This window comes from Boleophthalmus pectinirostris, unplaced genomic scaffold (assembly GCF_026225935.1).
Source record: "Boleophthalmus pectinirostris isolate CB_2022bp ecotype Guang Dong unplaced genomic scaffold, ASM2622593v1 HiC_scaffold_15, whole genome shotgun sequence".
NCBI classification, from domain to species: Eukaryota; Metazoa; Chordata; class Actinopteri; order Gobiiformes; family Gobiidae; genus Boleophthalmus; species Boleophthalmus pectinirostris.
The window spans coordinates 19555686-19580153 of NW_026571070.1; the positions used below are offsets into that span (position 1 = coordinate 19555686).

The 24468-nt window shown below is 37.6% G+C and overlaps 1 protein-coding gene across 1 annotated transcript in view; it reads right to left on the bottom strand.

The window, feature by feature from the left end:
* The window catches only part of sema5a (sema domain, seven thrombospondin repeats (type 1 and type 1-like), transmembrane domain (TM) and short cytoplasmic domain, (semaphorin) 5A), a 154116-nt gene that overhangs the window by 7868 nt on the left and 121780 nt on the right, over nucleotides 1-24468 (bottom strand). The window contains exons 16-20 of the mRNA XM_020925704.2: nucleotides 19611-19820; nucleotides 13410-13580; nucleotides 11531-11686; nucleotides 6562-6606; nucleotides 3590-3801 (exon numbers count right to left, since the gene is read on the bottom strand). Of these exons, the coding sequence (XP_020781363.1) occupies nucleotides 3590-3801; nucleotides 6562-6606; nucleotides 11531-11686; nucleotides 13410-13580; nucleotides 19611-19820 (794 nt within the window). The remainder of the gene's footprint in view (nucleotides 1-3589; nucleotides 3802-6561; nucleotides 6607-11530; nucleotides 11687-13409; nucleotides 13581-19610; nucleotides 19821-24468) is intronic.

Sequence of the window (24468 nt, forward strand, 5' to 3'; positions counted from 1 at the left end):
ACTAAGCTTGGGAATGAATAAAATATAGAAAGACCAGTATTTATGGTTTATTATGGTTAATTTGTCAAAGCTTTGAACAGCAGAGTGACAGTAGCTCAGTGAGGTCTGAGGGTCAATTCCTGCTCGTACCAAGCTCTGTTATTCTGTCTTTAGTTTGTCCGTAAAAGCGAGTGTTCGTGGTGGGAGGGTATACTGGTCTCGCTTTTGTCAGTCTAACCCTGGCCAGCTGTGGCTACAAAAGGGGTTTACCACCACAGAGTATAGAGTGAAAGAATAATGCACTGTAAAGAGCTTTAGAAGTCTTGAAAAAGCACTTATTTTTATGATTATACATGTTTTTTTTTACTATATTATTACTAGGGATGTAACAATAACCAAAATATTGTGATATCACATCATCAAAGTTCTCACAATAATATCGTGGATCGTCACAATATATCGAATTACAAGTCTCTTTGCTGAAATTAAGAGTTATGGTGCAGCAGTAGCTAAAAAAAAAGACAGAAGGAACTACATAGACCATGATCCTTTGCTCCAATTAAGTATAGACTACAAGAAGAAATAACTGTTCTAAGCACTCTTAAGTTTTAGTTCTTTGGATTAATTCTTGTCAAGGCATTTAAAGAGGAAAAAGTAACATATTAACAGTTTTAGCTGTTTAGCCTCCACAAAATATCACAATAAATATCATACTATGAGATTTATATTGTGAAAATATCATACCGAGAGATTTGGATATTGTTACATCCCTAATCCTGAGCCTTCCCACCATATCGTGAGCTTTCCCACGATATCGCATTAAATATCGTACTGTGAGGTTCATACCGTAACAATATCGTATTATGAGATCTGGATATCGTTACACCCCTAATTATTACACAAAATAATATTAACACTGATAATGTGAATAATTTGTTAATTTGTCTGGACTAACTTTCAATACATTTTTTTTTGTCTCACTTATTCTGTGCCTTCGAGGCTCATTTTAGTTAAGAATTATTGATTGTGTTGCCATGGAATCAACTTTATTTTGGCTAAAAATGTAAAATCTGGAATATTAGCCATCCCTGCTCATCCTGCACTAAAGGGTCCTATATCGTTCGCAAAAAGACCAGTTCTGTTGTTTGTTTTCACTTCCCTAGAAAGCAATTTTAAGCAGCCTTCCCTCACCGAATTGAACTGGCACGAGATGTCCCTGTCGTCATGCCAACTGATTAGCATTAGCATAGCATCAGTTAAGAGAGAGCATGCACTGTGACTAGACACAGTAAGAGCACACGGCGTTTGTTAAACACGAGAAAGTGCTGAAGCTTGACAAGAGCCTCATGCAGTTTACAGTCTATTCACACATTTACACAAATCAGAAACAATCACAAGAGAGCGTTTCTCAAAACCACGGGCCTGTTGGGGAAAAGCGGTGGAGAAAGTACTCAAATTTGTTACTTAAGTAAAAGTACAGATACTAGAGCAAAAAAATACTCAAGTATAAGTAAAAGTATTAGATGAAGTATTGAAGTACCTGTTTAAAATGTACAAGTGTTTGGTGCAGATTTTCAGGTCTAATACAGCTTTAATGCAGTGTTTTTGATAAGATCTGGGATGAATTTTGTTCAACATAAAAAATTTAGTTTTCTGTTTTTACTTCTATTTTTATTACTACAGACATGTTCAAAATAAAGTCTTGAGCTTTTTCAGCAGATCTCAAATTATAATTAAAAATACTTGTACCAGAGGTGGGACCAAGTCGTCGTTTTGCAAATCTCAAGTAAGTCTCAAGTCTTTGACCTCAAGCCAGATTCAAGTGAAGTCAAGTCAAATACAGGCAATTCCAAGTTGAGTCTCGAATCACTGGCCCATAAGTCCAAGTCCAAGTCGTCTGCTTTGAGCTTCAAGTCATTTCAAGTCTTTAAACCAAAGCACCAATATATAGCTTAGAGTTTTGCAATTTATGACTTTTAAGATTAATTTTACTTATAATGTCATGGTATATTTATATGTGAGTATTAATAAAGTTCATAAGAGTTGTAGAAATGCTAATTTTTTCCATCTTAAATGTCTTGACAAGATCTTAGAGTGAAACATTACAATCAAAATAGAAAGAACTCAGAGTTAAAAGTGTTTCTCACGTCTTCTCAAGTCACAGGCCTCAAGTCCGAGTCAAGTCTTAAGTCATTGACCTTCAAGTCCAAGCCGAGTCCCAAGTCTTAGTCCATTTTATCAAGTGAAGTCTCAAGTCCTGAAAATAGTGACTCAAGTCATGACTTGAGTCCAAGTCATGACTTCCCCACCTCTGACTTTTACTTTCCAGTTGTATTAAACATTTTGTGGAGGAGAAAGTACAGATACCTGCTCTCAAATGTCGTGAAGTAAAAGTAAAACGTATCTACTTTAAAATGTACTTAAAATACAGGTACTTAAATGTTTTTTCTGAAGTACAACACAGTACTACTTTGACTTTGTTACCTTCCAACACTGGAGAAAAGTGTTATTTAAACTTCCGACATTTATCCAGTATATTTAAATAGTGGCATGTTCAGTGGGTAATCAGAGGTTCACAGACTTATATTTGGAAATTTTGAAAATAGCAGGTTTTGAAAATAATGCCTGATATTTGATTGCACTATGAAAGCACCTCTGTACTTGAGGCTGAACTAGAAAATGCGACTACTTTCTAATATAGATTCCCCCTTAACATTCTCCAATAAAAACAATATGGCACCTTATTACTTGTAACAAATGGATGTAGACACAGCTTGAATCTGTGCAGGCAGGGGCTGGAGCGCTAACTTTAGCATTAGCTCAATGTAACCACCAGTTATCTCTGCCTTGTTAAGCATCATGTCTCGCTTCGTCAACTTTTATCTGCACTTTGCTTTGATTGCCCTTTTTCCGACCCTAAAAACAAGATGTGCTAAAGTGTGTGTGCCTGCTGTTTCGAATCATTCAGAATTACACCCTTTAACACCTAGGTATATGAAGTCTACTTTTACATATACTGCTCCTATTATCATTTACACTATGATTAAATGAAAGTACTACAGTCTCTGAGCAAACTGATTAGGCTAGTTGCAATTTCCATACAATTAAAATAAGCACCTTTTTACTCAAGTCAAAACTGTACATTTACTTAAGCATATGACTATTTAAATGTGCAAGTTGGAACTTTTCACCTGCGTGTCTCTATGGAGATGTTACTGCTTTGCCTCAAATATTATGCAGTATGTCATTAAACTTATCAATATCTAGGTGATGACAGGCCAACATATAGGTCAGATCTGTGGAGAGGAGATCTGTGCATGTCTTTAAAGTTATTTTAACAATAGAAAACTGCAATTACAGTAAATAAACATAAGATTAGTAAGTTTAATGCCAAACTGTGAACCATTCCAGGCAAATAAATAACATTTCCATGGAGGCGAGAAGCTGGCAGGCACCCCGGCAGACATATTGTTGCATTGTGTACCTTTAATTAATTTGTTGTTTTATCAGAATTCTTTCACTTCTCAATTGTTTCTCATAGAACTGAACTATAACAGATACACATGTTATGTATACAGGCTTCAAATACAAAAATCAAATGTCTACTCACTTTAATGGCTTCCACTGTGTCATATTTGTCCAGTTTGTTGATGTGATTGGTGATACTGGTGTTGAGAGGAGCTGCGGAGATGGGGTGGATGACTGTTGCATCATGGGATTGTTGTTGGTAGCGCTGACAATAGGAATACACCAACAGAGTCACCAAGCAGCCGAGTATGGAGCTGCTCAGACCCACGGCGATCATGTGGAAGAGGTTAAAATCTGAAAGAAAATAAAACTAAAATATTATGTTGAGTCCATTGACGCAGTGTTCAGTTACATAAAGACTTATTATACTGGATGACTACTGATGAACAAGTGATGCCTGTAGGTACCAGCTGCACAAATTAAACAGTAAAACACCAACCCACTTCTCAAGCAATTAGCAATTTATTCATTAATATAATTACACTTCTCTGATTACAACAACACCATTATAAATGATGATCTGCTTTATTTTGTTACCGACAAAGACTCAGAATTGCACAGATAAATCCATAAGATGTATTTTTACACTTGCATAGATTTAATTAAAGGAAATGAGAAAAACCGTCTGCTTAGTTACAGCCTAATGAAGTTTTTCAACAAAAGACCAATTCTCAGTTGGTTTGGCTTTAATTTCGTCTTAAAAAAAAGTGAATCCAGTGATGGGATGTGAGAGGCATCTTTAAGTCGCAGAGCTCCCAGCCAGACTTCTAATAAGAGAAGTAATAATGTCCAGACCCTGTGGAAAATACTAAAGCCCAGTCCCCCAAAGCAGCATGCAGATTACTGCAGTGGCTCCAAAGTGGCTGTGTTCACACCAAGAGCAAAAGAGGGAACTGTCAGAATCTATTACACACACTCTGTTGTATAGTTTGACGGTAGGGACGTCAGGTTTAATCAGTTAATCAATAATCAGAATTCAGATCACTATATTGAAACTAGAGCCTGACCGATATATCGGTTGGCCGATATTATCGGCTGATATGGGCACCTGGACTTGGAGCCTGTATGAACGGTGAGTGTTGGAAATATGTCGACTCTGAAGCTAGTTTTGGTTTTTTGTATGGATTAGCTGCTGTAGCTCCCGCACATAAAGAGACTGTTTTCTATTGGTCTATTGTAAAGTGACTATATTGGCCGTATATTTGTTACTGGACCTGCACTGATATGTAAATGAGCTGTGAATAGAGGTGTGAATTATGACATTTGCGCATATAATTAATTACCGCGGCGCACACGTATTTACGGCTAAAGGCTAATAGCGATTGTTTCTTTACTAGTTATGGGTCCGTCACGAACGAAATGACTCTTAGAGCCGACTCTTTGAAGCGAACGACGGGAGCCTGATCCTTACTGGGAGTCGTGTTTTCTTTCTCTCACTTTTTTTCTCTTCACGCCGCGTGCAGATTCGTGATTTGACAGCAGCAGCGGCTAAAAACGAAACCTTGAGAAATTTGCGTGTACGTAGAATAAAAAAAAGGAGCATATTTGGCTGGTTCAGTCCTGATTCAGTCCTGCTTTAGACGTGCTTTAGACCTGCTTGCAACAAAACAATCTGAAGAGCCGCTTGGGAGCCAAAAGAACCAGCAGCTTTTAGTGAGCCGAGCCAAAAGAGCCGGTTCTCTAAAAAAGAACTGGAATACTCATCACGAGTGTCTAGAATGTGATGCAAAAATGCCATTAAGCCAACCTACTGTCTGTAAATATGATGTAAAGAGGCAGAATAACAATAAATGTTGCCTAAATAAACCCAATTTAAAATCCACCAGAGCCAAACCTAAGTTTTTTAAACAATTCAACATTTACAGTGAATTTTTACATCACTAAATATATCGGCGATTATATCGGCTATTGGCAGCTCCAACTTCCATTATATCGGTTTCATATCGGCCACAGCAAAATCCATATCGGTCGGGCTCTAATTGAAACTCAAAACAATGATGATTTTAAAAACACAAGACATTTTCAATCAATTAAACCTCATCTTATAAAAAGTTAAGGTGACCACATAGAAAAATAGACAATGTGAATGAAAGTAAATTTAGGATTTGCATGGGCATGGTGACAAATATGAATAATAAAAGTGAATATTTAACAAAAATTTAAAAGGGCCCATATTACACTGTTTTCTGATCTATGTTTTAATGTTGGTTCCTCATCACAAACATTCCTAGAGTTGTGTTTTGTTTCATTCACACATGTTTAAATATGCAGATACTTAGGCTAAAGTCTTTTCTCAAACAGAAAACACTCTGTTCCACCTTGTGATGTCATGTAGTAATACAGGAAGTTCTCCACTATGCTTTTTTAACTCCATACACCTTCACTAGAATCATTTGGATGATTTAAGACCTGGTATTACCAATCTCTACTGAACAAAAAGGTAAAAGGAGCTGTTAACTTGAAAACTACCGCTTCATGACATCACAAGGTGGTACAGGGCATTTTGAGCTTTGGAGATGTAGACAGACTAATAATAAAGGATTACTCAAACATGTATGAATGAAACAAAACACAACTCTGGATCTGTTTACAGCATTCTAACATGACTTAAAGCTCACAAGAGTCACTTTTGATTAATAAAGAACTTTTAAACTGGATGCCCTTAAAAAGTGAAGTTTGCATTCATGTATTAAAAGTACAGGGGATTGTGAACCCTTGTAACTGTGTTTGATCAATAGAACATTCAGAAAATCAGGTCGAGGCAAATATGTCCCATCAAAGAGAACGGAGCTATGAATCTTTTTTTTACCAGTACATTTGTGGCATTGTTAATTTTATATTTGCTATAACACTGTATTGGATTTTCACAAGAACTCTGCTATACTTTGCGGTTTTCCTTTATATCTTCCAGAATACCTTGGTATAAAACTCAAACTTTACCTTCATTTGGGAAACTTTTACAACCTAATTTATCAGCTCCTAACAGCTTTCTTATTGCGGACACTGCTTGTAAAAACATCAGGTGCTTTCAGCCTCTATAAGTCCTTTTATTACCTCCACAGCGGCGCTCCTCCTGGCTCGAGTGTGCAATTGAGACTTCTGCAAAAGAAACAGCCAAAAACAGCGGAATTAGGATCGAATCTGCATGATAAATAACTCACACAAAACAGAAAACAACATATTGAAAGGTGCACTGTGTAACTTTTCTGGTGAAACATACCCTACCTGGTGCTATACCAGAAATTTTCCACAAATAGCATTAAATGTATCTTTTGCTTTGCCTGAAATGTTCCTCAAAATAGCATTCAAATATGCATCACCATGGAGACAAGACATTTTCTGGAAAGCATGTTTAAATATATATTTATGTAATTCTGCCTTATTTGACACTAGGCTCTTGTTATGTTTGCTACTGATTTTGAATTTATATTACCATTTATATTCTTGCTCTTTGTTATTATAATAGACTTGCACTTAGACAAACTTTATTGATCCACAAGGGAAATTATTTGGACTCAGCAGCTCACACATCACAATATATTATAATAAAAAGAGAAAAATAAAACATATAAATGGTAATAATAAATTCTAAATAGGTAGTAAAAATAGGAAGAGACTGTTGTCAAATAAGGTGTAATTATATGAATGGATATGTATAAGTACAAATAAAACATAGAAATAAACTAATAAAAATATCTCAGCTATATACAGTCCCTGACAAAAGTTTTGTCGCTTATCCATTTTGTAAAAACAAAAGCTTATAACCTGACTTTAAATTAATCGATTGGTTTTAGAAATGTCTCATATGAAAGCTAAAACCCTCCCAAATTATGCTCAATATACTAAAATAAATTTGCTTCACTGAAGAAAGATTGATCATTTAATGAACACAGAAAGGTCAGATTTTGGCAAGACAAAAGTCTTGTCGCCTTGTCATATGATGCACCCAATCCTAGATTACAGCCTCACCTGTGATCAGTTACTGATCAGTCAATTAGTGGGTGTGTATAAAAAGAACCCCAGCACACCAGACCTTCACATCAACTGCAACTTCACCTCTGACAACATGCCTAAGATCCACCCTGAGACCAAAGTGTTAATTATCAAGAGGCTGAAGACCAGATCCACTGCTGAGGTGGCTGACACCTTCAATGTGTCTCAGCGTCAAGTACAAAGAATAAGAAAAAGATCTGAAATGACTGGAGATGTTTTTGACAAGCCCAGGTCCAGCAGACCCCGCAAGACAACTGCTCGGGAGGACCGTTTGTTGATTCGAAAATCCAAGGCCAGCCCCTTTTCCACTGCAGCAGACTCCACCAGGCCTGGTCACCTCAAGTCCCTGTGTCAACCACAACAGTTTGTAGAATTCTGTCTCGAAATGGCCTCCATAGTCGAATCAGTGCACAGAAACCAGCACTAAACAAAAGGCAATTAAAAAACCATGTGGCATTTGCCAAGGCCCACAGCCTGCTGAAAGGATGGACACTGGAAAAGTGGCAGAAGGTGGATTTCTCAGATGAATCCTCGGTTGAATTACATCACAGCCGCCGCAAATAATGCAGGAGACCTACTGGAGCCCGCATGGATCCAAGATTCACCCAGAAAACAGTTAAGTTTGGTGGCGGAAAAATCATGGTCTGGGGTTACATCCAGTATGGGGGTGTGCGAGACATTTGCAGGGTGGAAGGCAATATCAATAACCTAAAATATCAAGAAGTATTAGCTCCTCTTACATTCCCAACCATAAAAGGGGTCAAATTTTGCAGCAGGATGGTGCTCCATCACATACTTCTATCTCTACATCAAAGTTTCTCAAGGTGAAGAAGATCAAGGTGCTCCAGGACTGGCCAGCCCAGTCACCAGACATGAACATCATTGAGCATGTCTGGGGTAGAATGAAAGAGGAAGCATGGAAGGCAAAACCAAAGAATCTTGATGAACTCTGGGAGGCATGTAAGATGCTTTCTTTGCTATTCCTGATGACTTCATCAACAAATTGTATGAATCATTGTCGAACCGCGTGGATGCAGTCCTTGAAGCTCATGGAAGTCATACAAGATATTAAATATGGATCTCACAGCACCACTACTTCATTCACTGAAGTTATGCAACATATTTTTGTATTTGAAGTAAATTATTTGTTCAATTTTCTGTAGGCGACAAAACTTTTGTCTTGCCAAAATCTGACCTTTCTGTGTTCATTAAATGATCAATCTTTCTTCAGTGAAGCAAATTTATTTTAGTATATTGAGCATAATTTGGGAGGGTTTTAGCTTTCATATGAGACATTTCTAAAACCAATCGATTAATTTAAAGTCAAGTTATAAGCTTTTGTTTCTACAAAATGGATAAGCGACAAAACTTTTGTCAGGGACTGTACAAGAGGTCATAAGGAAAAACAGTGCAAAAATGATATGATGATTGACAGGACATGGGGTTATCTGTAAGGGTGAGTTGTTACAGTACAATTGTATGGAGTATTGTATAAATGTAATCCTGTATCTCTCGATGTTTGGACGGAACTGTAAATTATTGTGATGTGTGAGCTACTGTGCCCAAATAATTTCCCCTGTGGATCAATAAGGTTTGTCTATATGTTTTTCAAGTATTTAGCAATAAAAACACCCGCATTTGATTAAATACAAAATAAATATACATTTAATGCCACTATGGAATTTCCTAGGCAATGCAATAGCTTCTTGATGACAGACAAGCAGGTGGTGGATTATGTAACCCTAGAAAAGTTACGCCGTGCACCTTAAAAAAGAAAACAAAAGAAAACTTCAATGCCTAATCTTAGCCGTGGCACCTGGAGTAGTTTATGAAAAGTATCAACTCTCATTACAGCAAATGGAGTGCAAGACTTTCCTAATGAACCATAATAGACTGGCGTTCCCATTAAAACAGATGGATGATAAGGGATAGGGGGCAAATGGCTAATTCGACACAGAGTATTATAACCCTGCTAATTAATACAGAAAGGCTTCAGATAGAACTTTCAATCAAATGTTTACATGGCGTTGCAATGAATTATGCCAGCAAGTATGAGAGTCCAGTCATTAATATGGGGAGATATGTTTAATAGCCATAGTATAAGCAGTAATGAGACTCATCTCTGAAAGCACTAAGGTTGGCATAATGATTTTTATGAAGTACAAATCAATGCACATGGGAATCTCACATTACACACTGTCAATAGGAAGATGCCAGTCTAAGCAGATACTAGCAATACTAATTATGTGCGTTAAGCTTTTAGGGCATCTGATCTCATACATTAAGGAAACCACCATGTAATTTCACTCCACTTATAATTGAATTCATCTTTAGTGTCTACTGCTTGACTGTTTTTCTGTATGTCCCAGTTTAAAATCAAACTTATTTTCTGCTCATTAAGATGCAGCTCAAGTTCAGGCTTTACTTGTCAAATGTTCAAAGTTCAGTGGAAATAGTGTCAGTCTAAAATTGGTTCAATATTATTGATCTGTATGAGATATGTGAAGACCAGTGCACAAATGACTTATCGGCTACTTTATTTATGCAAGTCTATTTAATTTAACATAGCTAAGTTAAAGTAAAATGGGTGTGACAAAAACATGTAATACAATATATGGAAAAAGTACATTATTATTATTAGTGTTAAAGGTCCTACATTATGCAAAACTATAATCTATAATGCTGTTACCTCCTCAAAAACATACTTGGAGTTGTATTTAGTTTCATTCACACATGTTTGAGAGCTGTCTGGCATTAACAAACCTTAAACTATTCTGCTCCACCTTGTGATGTTACCTTTAGTTCAGCAGAAAACAGCAATTCCAGGGTTGAAATTATCCAAAGGATTATATTGTGAAGGTGCACTGAGTTTATAGACACAGTGGAGCACTTCTTGTTTTGCCACATGACATCACAAGGTGGCACAAAGTGTTTTCTGTTTAAGAGAAGAACTAAACATGCAGGATTTGTGTGTTAAACATGTGTGAGCGAAACTCCAGATATGTTTTTGATAATGAAAAAACAAAACATAGAACAGAAAATAGAGTAATATAGAACATTTAAGCAAATTCAATGTGTGGATTACATAAACATAGAAAAAGAAAAACTGAGAAGCAATCTAGAGCGAAGCTGTGACTAAACTAAGCTGGGTTCTACCAATTTACAGTGTTGTGAACTAATGGCCCATAGATCAGCTGAATAATGGACTCTTATATAAAACATAGCCTAAATCTGTTACATAAATGCAGTTTCTTGTGCAGCATTATCATAATATTACACTTACATTTTTTTACAAGCCTCATCTTTATCTTTTACTTGTAGCCATTATAGAGTATGAAATTGCCTGAACAAAGCTGATAAAAACAATTCATTAACTTTTTTATTGTTGCCATTAAAGCATCCTAATAAGATAACACAGTCCTAATTGACCTAGTGCAGAAAAAGCATCAAGGTACAATTTCTCCCCAAAGACTAAAACACTTTTAACAGGCCTTTAATGAAGATATAATAACCCAGGCAGGATAGAAGAAGTGCAAAATGTGCTGCCCTAGTTTGTCTCTGTTGGCTTTCCGTACAAATCCCAACTTCCCCAAAGATATGAACCTCTTTGAACCTTACATCTCACCTTTGACCCAACATGGACCCCTGTGAGATATCAATAATAGATTTGATTTTCGTTTGCTTCTAGGAAATGAATGGGACTCACAATACAGATATATTGTAAAACAGAGCATCAGAATGAGGCCCCTGTTTACTGTCTGCATCTAAATATAGAGTGTTTTATCTTCTGCGTTGAAAGCACTTATAAACTCATCATGGTGAATAAGTAGAATGCTAGGAATGCGTTGGGAAAGTAAGAAATAACTGGACTGCTACAAAAAATTGGTTACAGTCCCTTTAAAGGGCCCATATTACACTACTTTCTGATCTGTGTTATAATGTTTTCTCATCAAAAAAATACCTGGAGTTGTGTGACTTAAAGCTCAAAAGTGTGTATTATAGGACCTTTAATGTACGGTGTTTTTGTTACCTGGTATGAAATTTGAATCAGAGGAGCAGGGCCTTGTCTCGCTGCTATTCCCGGAGCATTGGTTTCCTGTTGGGAAAAGGACATCGCAGTGCCTCAGTCGGACTTGCGCTCCATTGGAATCACAGGGAGACCAATCGGACCAGCTGGACCAACTCTCTGTAAACAGAACGACAACAGTGCGTCACACAAACAGTACCGAAATAAAGGTTTGAATTAAAAATGCCCTCAGCTCCATATTAGTCACACATGAGGGGCCTTTAAGGGAGAAGAATGTGAAATAAGCAGTATACCTGTGATGGAATGGCCTCAAGATGCTTTTTAATAAAATATGTGTCCGTGGAGCTGGCAGTAAGAAATATCATAAAGCTAGTGCCCATACAGTACCAATAAGATAAAAATAAGCAAAGATGTAATAGTGTTTACATTTGAAAATATATCTAGGGTCACTGAGGGGGAAGAACAGAGGCTCTTTCATATACTTGGGTTTGTTTGATGTTGTTATGACTACACTGGGCTTAATACATCACATTAGGAGTTGATGTTTATGAGGCATTATACATACTGCATAGGCTCCCTCAGGTCAAACTCATACTCACATCCAACTTGTTTATTTTTAAAGTAGAAAAATTCAATACACCCATAGTTCAGTTCAAGTTGAACATTGCAACATGAACACACACAGTGAAATATTGTGGATTTATTATTGATTATTAGACCTATTGTTTTTTTTTTGTGCAGTTTCCACCACCTGTTAGTCTCCATGGAGAGTTATTGCTTTGCGTGGGATGTTCCGCAGCATGGCATTAAATATATTTAAAAAAATATATTACATATATATATTCAGTCTTTTGCTGAAAATTATGCCACACTCATTACTATGAGTGGGTCACCTATTGAACAGATCTGACCTAACTTAGATTGGTGGTGTTTCCACGGAGATAAAATAAGTTTAATGCCATATGGTGGAACCCAAAAAGTTACAAAGTCTACCTTTAAGTGTGTATTTAAAATCATCATTAAAATAAATAGATGAAATCTTTAGCTATGTGTGTGCTAAAGCATTTTGGTAAAGAAAACATATTGTGCTGGAGCCTGCTATATAGTTATAGTCTATGACACCTGTGGATCTTTATGTTATAATCTACACATTTTACACTACAATATTCATCTAAAGTGACTTAGTAAAAGAAACCAGTCTGCTGACTTCTGCGTTAAAAACTGCAGTGGCCAATGGCAGCAGACACTGCCACAAACGTCATCACAACAAAGGCCTCTGAAGCTGTCAGCCTCTCCTTTGGATAGCAGCACATCATTCTAGCGAGTAACATTTTTTAAAATTTTGCCAAAATAACAAAGTAGGTAGAGAGCAGTGGGCGTATGCCGATGGCGATGAAAACAGAAATTGATTGGCAGTATGGTGTCTTGAAAATAGGTGATTAAAGATTACTCAAACATGCATGAATCACTCCAAATACAACTTTGAGAGGGTAAATGAAAATTAGAACATGGTTAAAAGCTTTGAAAAGTCAGTTTTGAACAAAAGGTCTGCTTTAACCATATTTCTAAAATGAATGTTTAGTATTGTAACATATTCTGCATGACTAATGTAAGATGGTGATTGAAATTTTGAACACAGATTTTGGCAGTAAACATGATAAAATATGTATAAGCTTGATATTATTTTACATCTTTGGAGATCTGTCAGTTTTATCAAGGCAGAATCATTATGGCTCTTTTTTAAATGTTCTGTCATTTCTCCTTTAGAACCACATCCTTTGTTTGATTATTCAAGTTACAGTTACACTATTTTCTTGTCATCTCAGCAACACACCTGCAGAGTTGTGCTGTCAGTGCTATAATGTGAGAGTTTGCTTGTTACCTGGGCAGCCCTGGGTGTTGCACAGGGCCTCCTCTGTGTGCAGGCCCAGGCAGATGTCTCCCCCGTGGGCAGGAGGGGGGTTACTGCACGTCCTGGTCCTCATGTAGTGACCTCCACCGCACGTCACCGAGCACTTGGACCATGACGACCAGCACGACCAGCTGCCATCCACTGCAACACACGCAGAATCAATCAGTTACCACGGAAACAAAACAATGAGGTAATGCTGTAGGGGTGTTCTAAACCTGGATTGAACCTGGACTAAACTTAGACTAAACATAGGACTTAACCTGGAGCTAAACCTGGACTAAACCCAGTCTAAACCTGAACTGAACCTGGGTTATAACCTGGACTAAAACCATGGACTGAGCATGAACTAAACCTGGACTAAAGACAGACTAAACCTGGACTAAACCCAGACTAAACCTGAGACTGACTCTGGATTAAACCTGGGACTAAACCCTGGACTAAACCTGTGACTAACCCTGGGACTAAATCTGGACTAAACCTGGACTGAACTGTAACTAAACCTTAGCAATAAACCCAGACTAAACCCAGAGTAAACCTGGGACCAAACCTGGACTAGAATGGGTCCAAAAAAACTACACATCAGGATTAAACTGAGCTAAACCAGGACAAGTGTGATGGCCCCCTATACGCATGAATAATTATACTGGTGTTAATGTTTTATGAAAATACTGCATGCGATTCTCTCTCCACTTTTGCAGTCTCTATTTATGTAGCAAAAATTTCTGCAAAAAAAAAAAAAAAAATGCTTTGTTCTAAATCAATTATTCATTAAGAGCACCACAAGCTGTCAGTTTTGTTTTGACTTGTTGTGATTTCCTGAAACATATTTTTGTAGCTAACTACATTTCTGTTGCAATTCAAAAAGCGTTTAGTCCTTTTATTGCATAGACCTACTTTTTAATTATGTTTCCAGGACGATTTTGTGATTTCCTATTGTTTATTAATATATCACATAAGTAAACTTTGGAATACATCGAAACTGCTTTACAAATGAACCCCAGAGATCTTGCATATCTATTTGAATAATTAACAGGAAAGAAGAAAAATGTTGTTTACAGTTCCCCAAAACTCCAGCCATGTTTAGATTTATCCTTCACATCATTAAAAAGCCAATTTCCTCTGTAGATGATGTGATTGGAAGTCATTAGAAGCCATTTCAAACAATGAATTTGTCCATGTTTCTGTGTGGAGTTTGTGTGCCTGACTCTCCAGCCTGGCCCTCCCCTCCTGTTTCACTGTCTTCTTATTAATAAAGATAAATGAAGCATACAATCCCTGTTATTGTTCTCTCTGTATTGTCGCCAAACAGTGAGCACTTACACTAGCAAACACAACTCAAACTGAGAAGTAAATAAACTATGGACCGTGCAGGATTTTTGTATCATTTACTTATAATCTGTCTCACCCCGGGCTTCATTGTGACCCAGAAATCCCTCTCAAAGCTACCTGTGGATTGCTTTTAAAGTCCAAAGGAATGACTATCAGGGGTGTGCAGGACAAGAGGCAGCAGATATTTTGTGTCATCAGGTGTAATTTCTCTATCTCAACCTGACACCGCAGTCGATATCATGACGGATCATCTCATTTCAGGAAAAAAAAATAAAAAAATCATGGTTTGTTTCCAATGCAGAGGCTGGCGAGTTGAACTCTCTCTTTGTTTTGCCTTTTTAGCTCCACACAGGATGCTGCGGAGAGAGCGGCCCAAATATTTTCTCTTTGTCTGTGGGGTGCTAATTGAGAATGCATCAGAATTCATTGTTCAACAGACTAGGTTTTATCCGCTTCTTCGGGCTAGAACAACAAAGCGGTGTTGCTTTATTACTTCCACTGGTGTACGAAATAGCATCCCCCAATGTGTATAGAATGGTCAGGCATAACAGATGACCACCTGCCTACATTACACAATATATTCTGTTAATCTATTACATTGATATCTTGCCTCTCCACAGATCTAACCACTAATTTGGTCTTTCTGCTTATCTTTATGGAGATAGATAAGTTTAACTCCTTTGTTGCTTTGGGAAGTGAATATTTAAATGTTTCTAACTCCATAAAAGATAATCTTTGGTGGACTAACATCTGCATCTATTGATACTTTGCAGCTGATGTCATCAACTTTTCCTGTAGGTGTCAAAGTAACTGGAAGCACTACTCTGTTAGAAAATCTGTCACTCAAACTAGAGTTAATCTGAGCTTTATTTTAACACAATCTGAGCAGAAAGCGCTGACTTGGTTGGAAGTACAATAGGTGACATGATTTGTGTGCCTAAGAAAGTCTCACACATAAAATTACAGACACAAGTTGGCTAGTAGTAGTAACAGTTTTTCGCTTGTATTCATCACAAGCTCCTGAAAATTACTGGTTTTAAGTTTTGTTATTTTTCTTGAGACTTATCAGACTATCTTTAAAAAAAAGAAAAAAAAAAAAAAGACTGTGTTTGCTAATGTGTGCACTGTATCACCATTCTGCTGAACATTCTGCCGATAGAGATACACGTAGAACACCCCCAGTGTGATGTCATTGCAAAGTATCAATAGCTATATTTGACATTTACGATATTTAGATAACTGTGTTTTATTTGCATCACACTCATTTAATGTAACAGTAACTTTAGTCAGTCTAGTCTACTGTACTCGTCTCATTTCAGATTCTGGTATTTTTTTTGTCAGGGCCAGAATTAACGTGTCAACTCCTACAAGCCTTGGCTGACTACATCATCTGTCACTGTTCAGCCCCTGTTCTTTTTGGACCACTTTTGACAGCGCTGGAGAGATCCTCTGACCTGAACATCTTGCCCTCCCAATTTACCCCCTGTCAAACTGGCTCAAATCCTCACCCATTTCTACACCTTCAAACACATTACTGTTAGAAAAGTTCACTCATCAAATGTACTACAACCTCTAACAGTTGCCATGAGAAATTACAATTATAGACCTCAACTATTGGTTAAAGGTCCTATATTACATAAAATTGACTCTTGTGAGCTTTATGCCATGTTCAAACATATGTCAAACATACCTGGAGTTATGTGTTATGTGTGAATGAAACAAAACGCAATTCCAGGTATGTTTTTGTTGAGGAAAAAAACATTATAACATAGATCGGAAAATAGCATAATATGGGCCCTTTAAAATATTTTACAGGATCAGTTTCTGGCTTGCTTGTAATATATAACAACTTAATTTGCTTAAAACCTGGAAATGGAGATGGTCAGGAGAGAGCAATCTGAAGCTTTTAGTTAATTGAGTCTTGGTATAACCCTGATAAAGACTGGGGCTATTAGCTGTTACATTACTAAAAGGTATGTGTGGTGCTCCCTCTGAACTAATTGAAACCAAGCACAAACAGCTTCACGGACAGTCATTCTGATTCACAAAGGCTACCTGCACTGGCTCCAAATGTGATGAGGTAATCTGATAATGGGCTCATGTCAGACTATTTGCACAGAGTCAATATGAGAATGAAATCAGATTAGTAACAGTGTCTAAAAAGGCCAGGATGGAATAATTGCATAATGTATTTTTTCCCTTTTTTTCCTATTTGGGACACAGTTAAAGTTCTGCTGAGATTACAATATTGATAACACTGGATTTTTGATTGAACTAATATTTATTACCGGGTTTGGGACAGTCACAGATAATATCTTGGCATGTCTGAATTACATTACAGTTTTACTCCAGTCCAAGACACATTTTCCTAAGGAACACTAATGCAATTCAATGTGTAAACATACAGTATGTTGTGTTTGAATTCAATACTGTATCAGTTTAAAGTGCCTACAGGACAGGTTACATATGTACTGACTAAAACACATTTAAGGTCATAATATTTCAGATTTTACTAAACATTCTACACTTTCTTTCACAAGTTTGACCATTTTTTAGGTTTCAGATTTTACTTAATGATTGGAAATGATAACATCACACCAGGGAATTCCATAACTGTAAGTGTAATGTAGGCCAAACTTTCTCTAATGTGCAAAGAAATTAATATTTTCAAAATTCTAAGAAAACACCTTTATTTTGCTGAAATCATTTAAAGTATCATAAAAAGGTGTTTTGCGAATATAAATTGTTCCAAACTTTTAGACAGAATTCTCCCAGTATGAAGTCATCAATATCGAGCGCTCTAAAAAGAACTCTCTAATTCCTGTAATTTTCAACATATTTTTTTACTTTTCTTCACAAATTTCTTCTTGGAGTAAAATATATATATATATATATATATATATATATATATATATATATATATATATATATATATATATATATATATATATATATATATATATATATATATAAATATTTACAACATTACAATTATCCAACCAAATTAAGAGAATCATCCAAATCTGCCATACGCACATTAAAGATACTACAATTTAATTACAGGCCAAATTAAATTAATAGTAATTTTTATTGTGTACTCTAGCAGTAATACTGCATTGTATTTTTCAATTTGAATCCAATTACTGAAATAAATGAACTTTCACCAATTAAAACTCACTGAAGTACTGCAAAGCCCATATTTGATGAAGTAACAAAAGGCCAATAACTCTTAATTTGACCCAATAATTTGCAGAGGAACAAAGTAATCTGACGTTGGAGCCATGCCAAAAAGCAGCACTCCATTTGACCCGAGCACTTCCTGTTTCTCTCCTGGGCCTGTTTTTAATAATCACCTCGCTCTTGGTGGACAGCAGGTGTGCCTCACGCCAAACCCAACGCTGGATTTCCATTTAGACAGCTTACTTCACCCTCTCTTTTAATTAGAACGGTTCTGCGCGGTGTCTTCGGCTCAGAGGAGAGCTCAAAAACGCATTGTCTCAGGGCTTTTCACAACACGGCACGCGCTCCCGACGCTGGCAGCATAATTACCCACAGATGTAATTACAATGGTGGATGCGCCTCCGGGTGGTCTGTTTGATTCCTAGTGTAAATTGGGGTCTTCGTCACACCTCTTATCCACAACTGATTTCTTTTGTTGGCCCTGATCTGTTACTCCTGTGTGGGGATGCTCATTTATTGACTCATGGGTTTGAATAATAACACAATGCCAACATTTGTGTAGAGCCATTGATAGAATTGTAATCAAGATTGAGATTTAGTCATTTCTAATTGTAATATCGCCCAGCTCTAAGCAACAGCACAACAATATGATTACCTGTGGCTATGCATGTATGTCAGAGTGAAGACAAATTAGCACTGTTACCAAGGCAATTTTGAATGATTAAATGTCCTCAAAATGTCACTTAAAAGCTGACACCCATGAATACAACTTCATTGCTGCATAATATATTGTCGCTATAATCACTGGATCATGAATGGAATAAATATACACCTTTCTTTTCTGTAATTGTAATGAAGGTGGGAGAACAACTGCCAAATATCTAGCTGTAAGTAAAACTCCCTATTAAATAAAACTATTATTTATGGTCAAACCTGAAAAGGAAACTACAAAACTTCACATTAACATAAATAAAGTAGACCTAATGTTTTGTTGCTTCATTGTATTTAACTGACTTACAAAAATATGTCAACCTTATTCTTTAAAGAGTGTGCAATGGAGCTTTCTACAATGTTACAACATATGGCCTCAATAAAATATGCCTCAACAGATTTTAGATGTCAACCATGCATGTTTGAGTAATTTAGTGATCTCTCCCCAGCCCATCCCTATTTAAACCCTCCTTGTGGTTAGCAGTATGAGTTCACCCCACAAGCCTGTGGAACTCAGGCTCCGGTACGACCACTTTTTGTAGATACAGTACAAGAGCAGGATACAAAACAATACATTACAGCTTAAGTTACCAAAAAAACTAACCTAACTAACCTAACCTTAATTACCCATAGAACTGTATTACCCATAGACCACTGTCTTTCAAATAGGAGATCTTCCTGGGGTGTTTTCTGGCTCCATCAACACTGAAAAAGTGTAACCCCTCTCTCTATAAATGCTGCTGTGAACCTCATCATTTTGGGCTTAAAATGTTCATATCAACCCACTCTATATGATCCTGGTGTTTTTATTTCCCTGCATGGTACATAAATAAATTCCTATTCCTAATATGCCCCAATATGGACCTGGCTCCAAATTGAATTGGATAGATCTTAAACAGCAGCTGTCAGTTCTGTTTACCTCTATTTTGTCTCTTGTTCAGACTTTCTTACCTGGACAAGGTGTGACGTTGCACTCTTGAAACTCCTGTGCTGGTCCCAGGCACGACTGTCCTCCGTACTTGGGCTCAGGGTTGGTGCATGTCCTTTTCCGGCTCCTTATCCCTCGACTGCAATCCCTGCTGCACTGAGACCAAGAGCTCCAGGCTGTCCAGCCCCCGTTGACCGTGTGTCCCGAAATCCTCCCCAATCGCAGCACTTCGCCTGTCACCAGAAAAAACAACAACACAAGTCAGAACATTGCTCCAAACTAGCTCTTAGTGTCGGTGTTTATTGGCCCCTCTTTTGTACGGTGAGGTTGGATACTTGGTCTCACTCGCGGTTCGGGCTTTGTGCATTTGTTCTGAAGAGCAACAAGAGGGCAGAGAGTCAATAAAAGCACTTGATAGCGGTGAATGTGTCTTTACTCTTGCAGTTGGGAGATAGTCTAAAAGCCCCATTTCAGCCGAAGAAGGAGGAAGCAGTCTTCGCCATTCCCGTGGGCCCATTCAGTTGTAAATAAGGTCTAAAAATGGCTCTCGACAAATAGACTGTAAGCAGGTATGGTGTTGTTACAGCAATTTATGTGATACAGTGACTTGAAAGAAGACGCATACAAATTTCTAGCGCTGTTGCTATCAAAACATTACCCAAAAAAAAAGGTTTTGAATTGAATAGTATAAATATTCTTCTGCCACATGGACTGGAAATACCAAATCGGAATCAACCGCCAATACTACTACCACCACTACTACTGCTACTACTATCACTACTATCACTGTCACTACTACTACTGCTACTACTAAACTACTTGCTTACCTTAATCAATATTATTACAGCTCTACAAGGTTCACAGAATGATGGAAGACTGTTAATAATAATTGACAATTTAAAACAAAAATATGTCTTTTGAATTGTGAAGAGTCCTCAAAATGTCATCATATGTAACAAGAAGCTGAACTTTATAAAATTTAAATGCACATGTGTCTGATATATTTTACAGACCCCTTGACGATTCTTAATTTTTACTAAATAAAAGTAAAATAAAACAGTTTTCTGCAAATAATTCAAAACCTTCAGCTACTCTGGCAATCATCATTTTCTTCACATGGCTTTAGTGAGTGGCCTATTCGAACACAACCAGTCTGCTAATCTGTGTACTCTTGTCTGGAAGGAGTTGAATCAAGGACTCGTAATGAAAAAATGTCATTTCTATTAAAGCCTAATTAACAACATGCATCAATCAGGAGAGTGGCACTGGGGTCTGGCATTGAGAGACAGACAGACAGACAGCCGGTTAAAATAAGGTTTCAGTCCTTTTCAATGAATACTAATCACCTCCAAAAGAATATGTGGTACAGCCGTGGCTATTCAGGCATAACAATATCTACATTACTGCTTTTGAGAATTTACATTCTGAGAACAGATAAGAATCAACTGAGGACAACAGCCTATATTTGTGGTCATAGTTAAATGTGCACTGTGTAACTGTTTGGTTGAGGGTCCGTCACCTGTTTGTTTCTATGGATATGTCATTGCTCTGCCTGGAATGTTCCATAATATGACTTTAAACATCTCTACCTTACATTTATCTAATTACAGGTGGTTTTATAGCTCAAGAATACCAAGAAAAACAGGCATTCTGACTGTGAGCGGGGACGCCTCTCCACAGATCTGACCTGGAACTTGGTCTGGTTTGGTCTCCATGACGATAGAAAGGTTTAATACCATACTGGGAAACATTTCAAACAAAGTAATGACATCTTGACTACAAATAAATGTATTGTCATATAGCATCTAACCTTTATTTGTTTTGGTTTAAGAAAAAGCCCTTTATGTCAGTCATTATCATTTGTTTAGATCATGTAAAATGTACTGAAATCATGGTGAAACTTTCTTAATTCAGTAATTAATAACGAACTTGTCTAGATTTCAGTTTTTGCAGTGTTGACCCTTTAAAATCCAAGACTGTGTTCACATTTGTCCTGGTTTGATCCTGGCTTACTTAATCTTGGTCTAGTCCAGGTTTAGTTTCAGGTGCAGTGCCAATTGAGAATACATCCAAAAAACAATATGATGACAATAAAGACGACATAATGTGTTTATTTCAAGTACTGAGTTGATTTTTCGACTTGGTTCGACACTTCTTCAGCCAGATTCCCATGTGCAGAGAGATCCCAGTGGCATTTGTAGCACTAACAATCTAAGACACAGTGGGGATGTGTTACAAGATGGACTCCGTGCTGCTGTCATGAGCCAGTGTGAAGGAGCGCTCAGACTAATTGGACTTGATCTTCACTTGTGATGAAACCACAACAATGATTGGAGTGGGGCTGGAAACACACAGGGACGCTATCAGAAACCATTTAGCATTTTAGCATTGGTGTCTGGAACAGAACAGGAGACTGGCCATCAAATATTGAATTTTAAAGGTTCAATATTGCACAGAATTGACTCTTATGAGCTTTAAAGGTGCACTCACACTAGGACTTTAAAACCATGCCCAAGCACGGATCGCTCCTAAAGCACGGTATGTTTGTGTGTTTGAGTGCATTCGAACCATGCTCAGGTGCGGGACTTTGGCCCGTTTGCAGGAGGTGGGCCAAAGCATGGCATGGTTGCTCATGTACGTGTACATGCACAACTTCACTATATGAGCCCTGGACGCACATCAGCTTCACTATTTAATAGATATTTCTGCCACTGGACTTTTTTTTCTTCGCTAAAAGCGTTAGCACATGTAAACAGTCAGTGCCGTGTGATGATGACGTTGGGCCATAGCCCGGTTCGGATGTGCAGGTGTGAGTGTGGGCCACAGAACCGTAAGCAATCGCGCTTAAGCATGGCACAGTTCTAAAATCCTAGCTATTTTATAATGTTGTTACATCTCAGAAACAAAACTGGAGTTGTGTTTTGTTTCATTCACACATGTTTAAGTAATACTGCATTATTAGGCTGTCTGCATCCTTAAAGATCAAAATGCCCTTTAAATGCATTTTTCTTAGCATAGTTCCTTATAGCATTACAGTTATTAATAGTTTAATAGAGATGACTGCTTTCCCTATATTTTCCTAAGCAACATTACACAATACACAATCAATGAAAACATATAGACTGGTGATATGTGTTGCCCATGGATGCAACGGCAGTATAATGATGAATAAGCACATAGTGAAGTCATAACCTTCTTCCATAATTCACTATTAAGTACTTGGTTTTATAACAGTGTTTTAACATTTATCTCTTTCTTAAAAATGTGGACTGAATATCTTCTACAAAGGTCTTTCAGTGTATTTCAACTGCATGGGTTTTTCAGCTTGTTTTGTTCAGTTAAAATGATCAGTAGAGTACTAGAGGTTAATCTGAAGAGTTCTGCTTTTTGAAACAGCCTCGCAGACTCTGTAACCTTCTTCTTTTGTATTTTGTGTTTTCCCTCTCACCCTATCATTTCACTAATTGTGTGTCGTAGTCTGTCTTCTTAACGGCATTAACCTTCTTTACGCCTGTTCTCCTCGGCCTCCACCTCTTTCACCCTTGTTGTCCTGTCTTGTGTTTTTTCACCTGACAGTTAGCGAGCATCTATAAGCTGCTTTATATTCTGGAGGTGGCGTCCATTTGTTTACCTTGTGCAGGGATCGCAACCTTTTCGTAACTAGGGGGTGACCTTGGCAACTTCACCTCCGGGCTGCGGACTGCTGGACCCTCCGAGGCACGTTTTTTATATTGATCTACTTCAACGTAAGAACTGGCCTGCAAACTGTGCGCTATACTCCTTATCGCACCACTCCACTGAGGCCGTACACTGGCTTTGTAATGACCGTGCTCTAAACAAAGGCAATTCAAACAAGCGCTGGCTGTGATGTACTGGTCATGCTGCTAATGCTACTTCAATGGGGCAGACCTCCTGTCGCCAAAACAAACAGCGTGGTGCCCTCCCTCTCAAATAGGGGCTGGCGGGGGCGATCGATTGGTCGAAAGAACACACACACGCACATAAACACACACACAGAAGGGAAGCAGGGTCTACTGATGAGATGAGAAGGGCTCAAACTAACATGCATGATTCAAAACTAATGAATAAACAGGAACAGCGCCCACTAACAAAGAGATTAAATGTTTGATTCCTGCTCTCTCCACTGCCTACTCTCTTTGTGTTCATGGGCAAGATGCTTAACTGATTTTACTTCCACTGTCTGCAAATAAGTGCTTTGATTAAATGACTAGTTAGAAATATGCATTATAGATGTTACAATTATTCACATTCAAGTCATACTTCTCAAAAAATATTGTAAAAAAATATGAATAAAATAAACCGGTTGTGTTGCAACCGGTGAAATCATTGCACATACATAAACTACTATTGCTGCTACTTCAAAAATGTACAACATCATTAAGCCTAATAGTACTCCTTTTATTAAAACAAACAGCCCTTACTACTACTACTACTACTACTACTACTACTACTACTACTATTATCACTACTACTATTACTGCTACTAATGCTACTACTACCGTTACAACTACTACTATTAGTACCACCAAGGTTGTGATGTAGGACTTCTAAGCTAAACAATGCCACAGGGTAAAGAAACACACACACAAAAAAAAACATCTTCTTAAACAATCTGTTGGGGGCCATTGATCTTTCTGAGACCCTCGCACAGGCTGTACAAACCCCTGATGACTGAGGACTAAAAGAGACCACATGGACCAATAACAGTGAAGTACCTATGGGGCACACTTTAAACCTCAAACATGTGTGATCCGTGTGTATCAAACACAGAGTCACAGTACAGCGCTGCAGATGAAGAGGTGATTGAGTAAACAAGCTTTGAGCTACTTCACGGACAGGGGCCAAATAACGTGCCCAGAT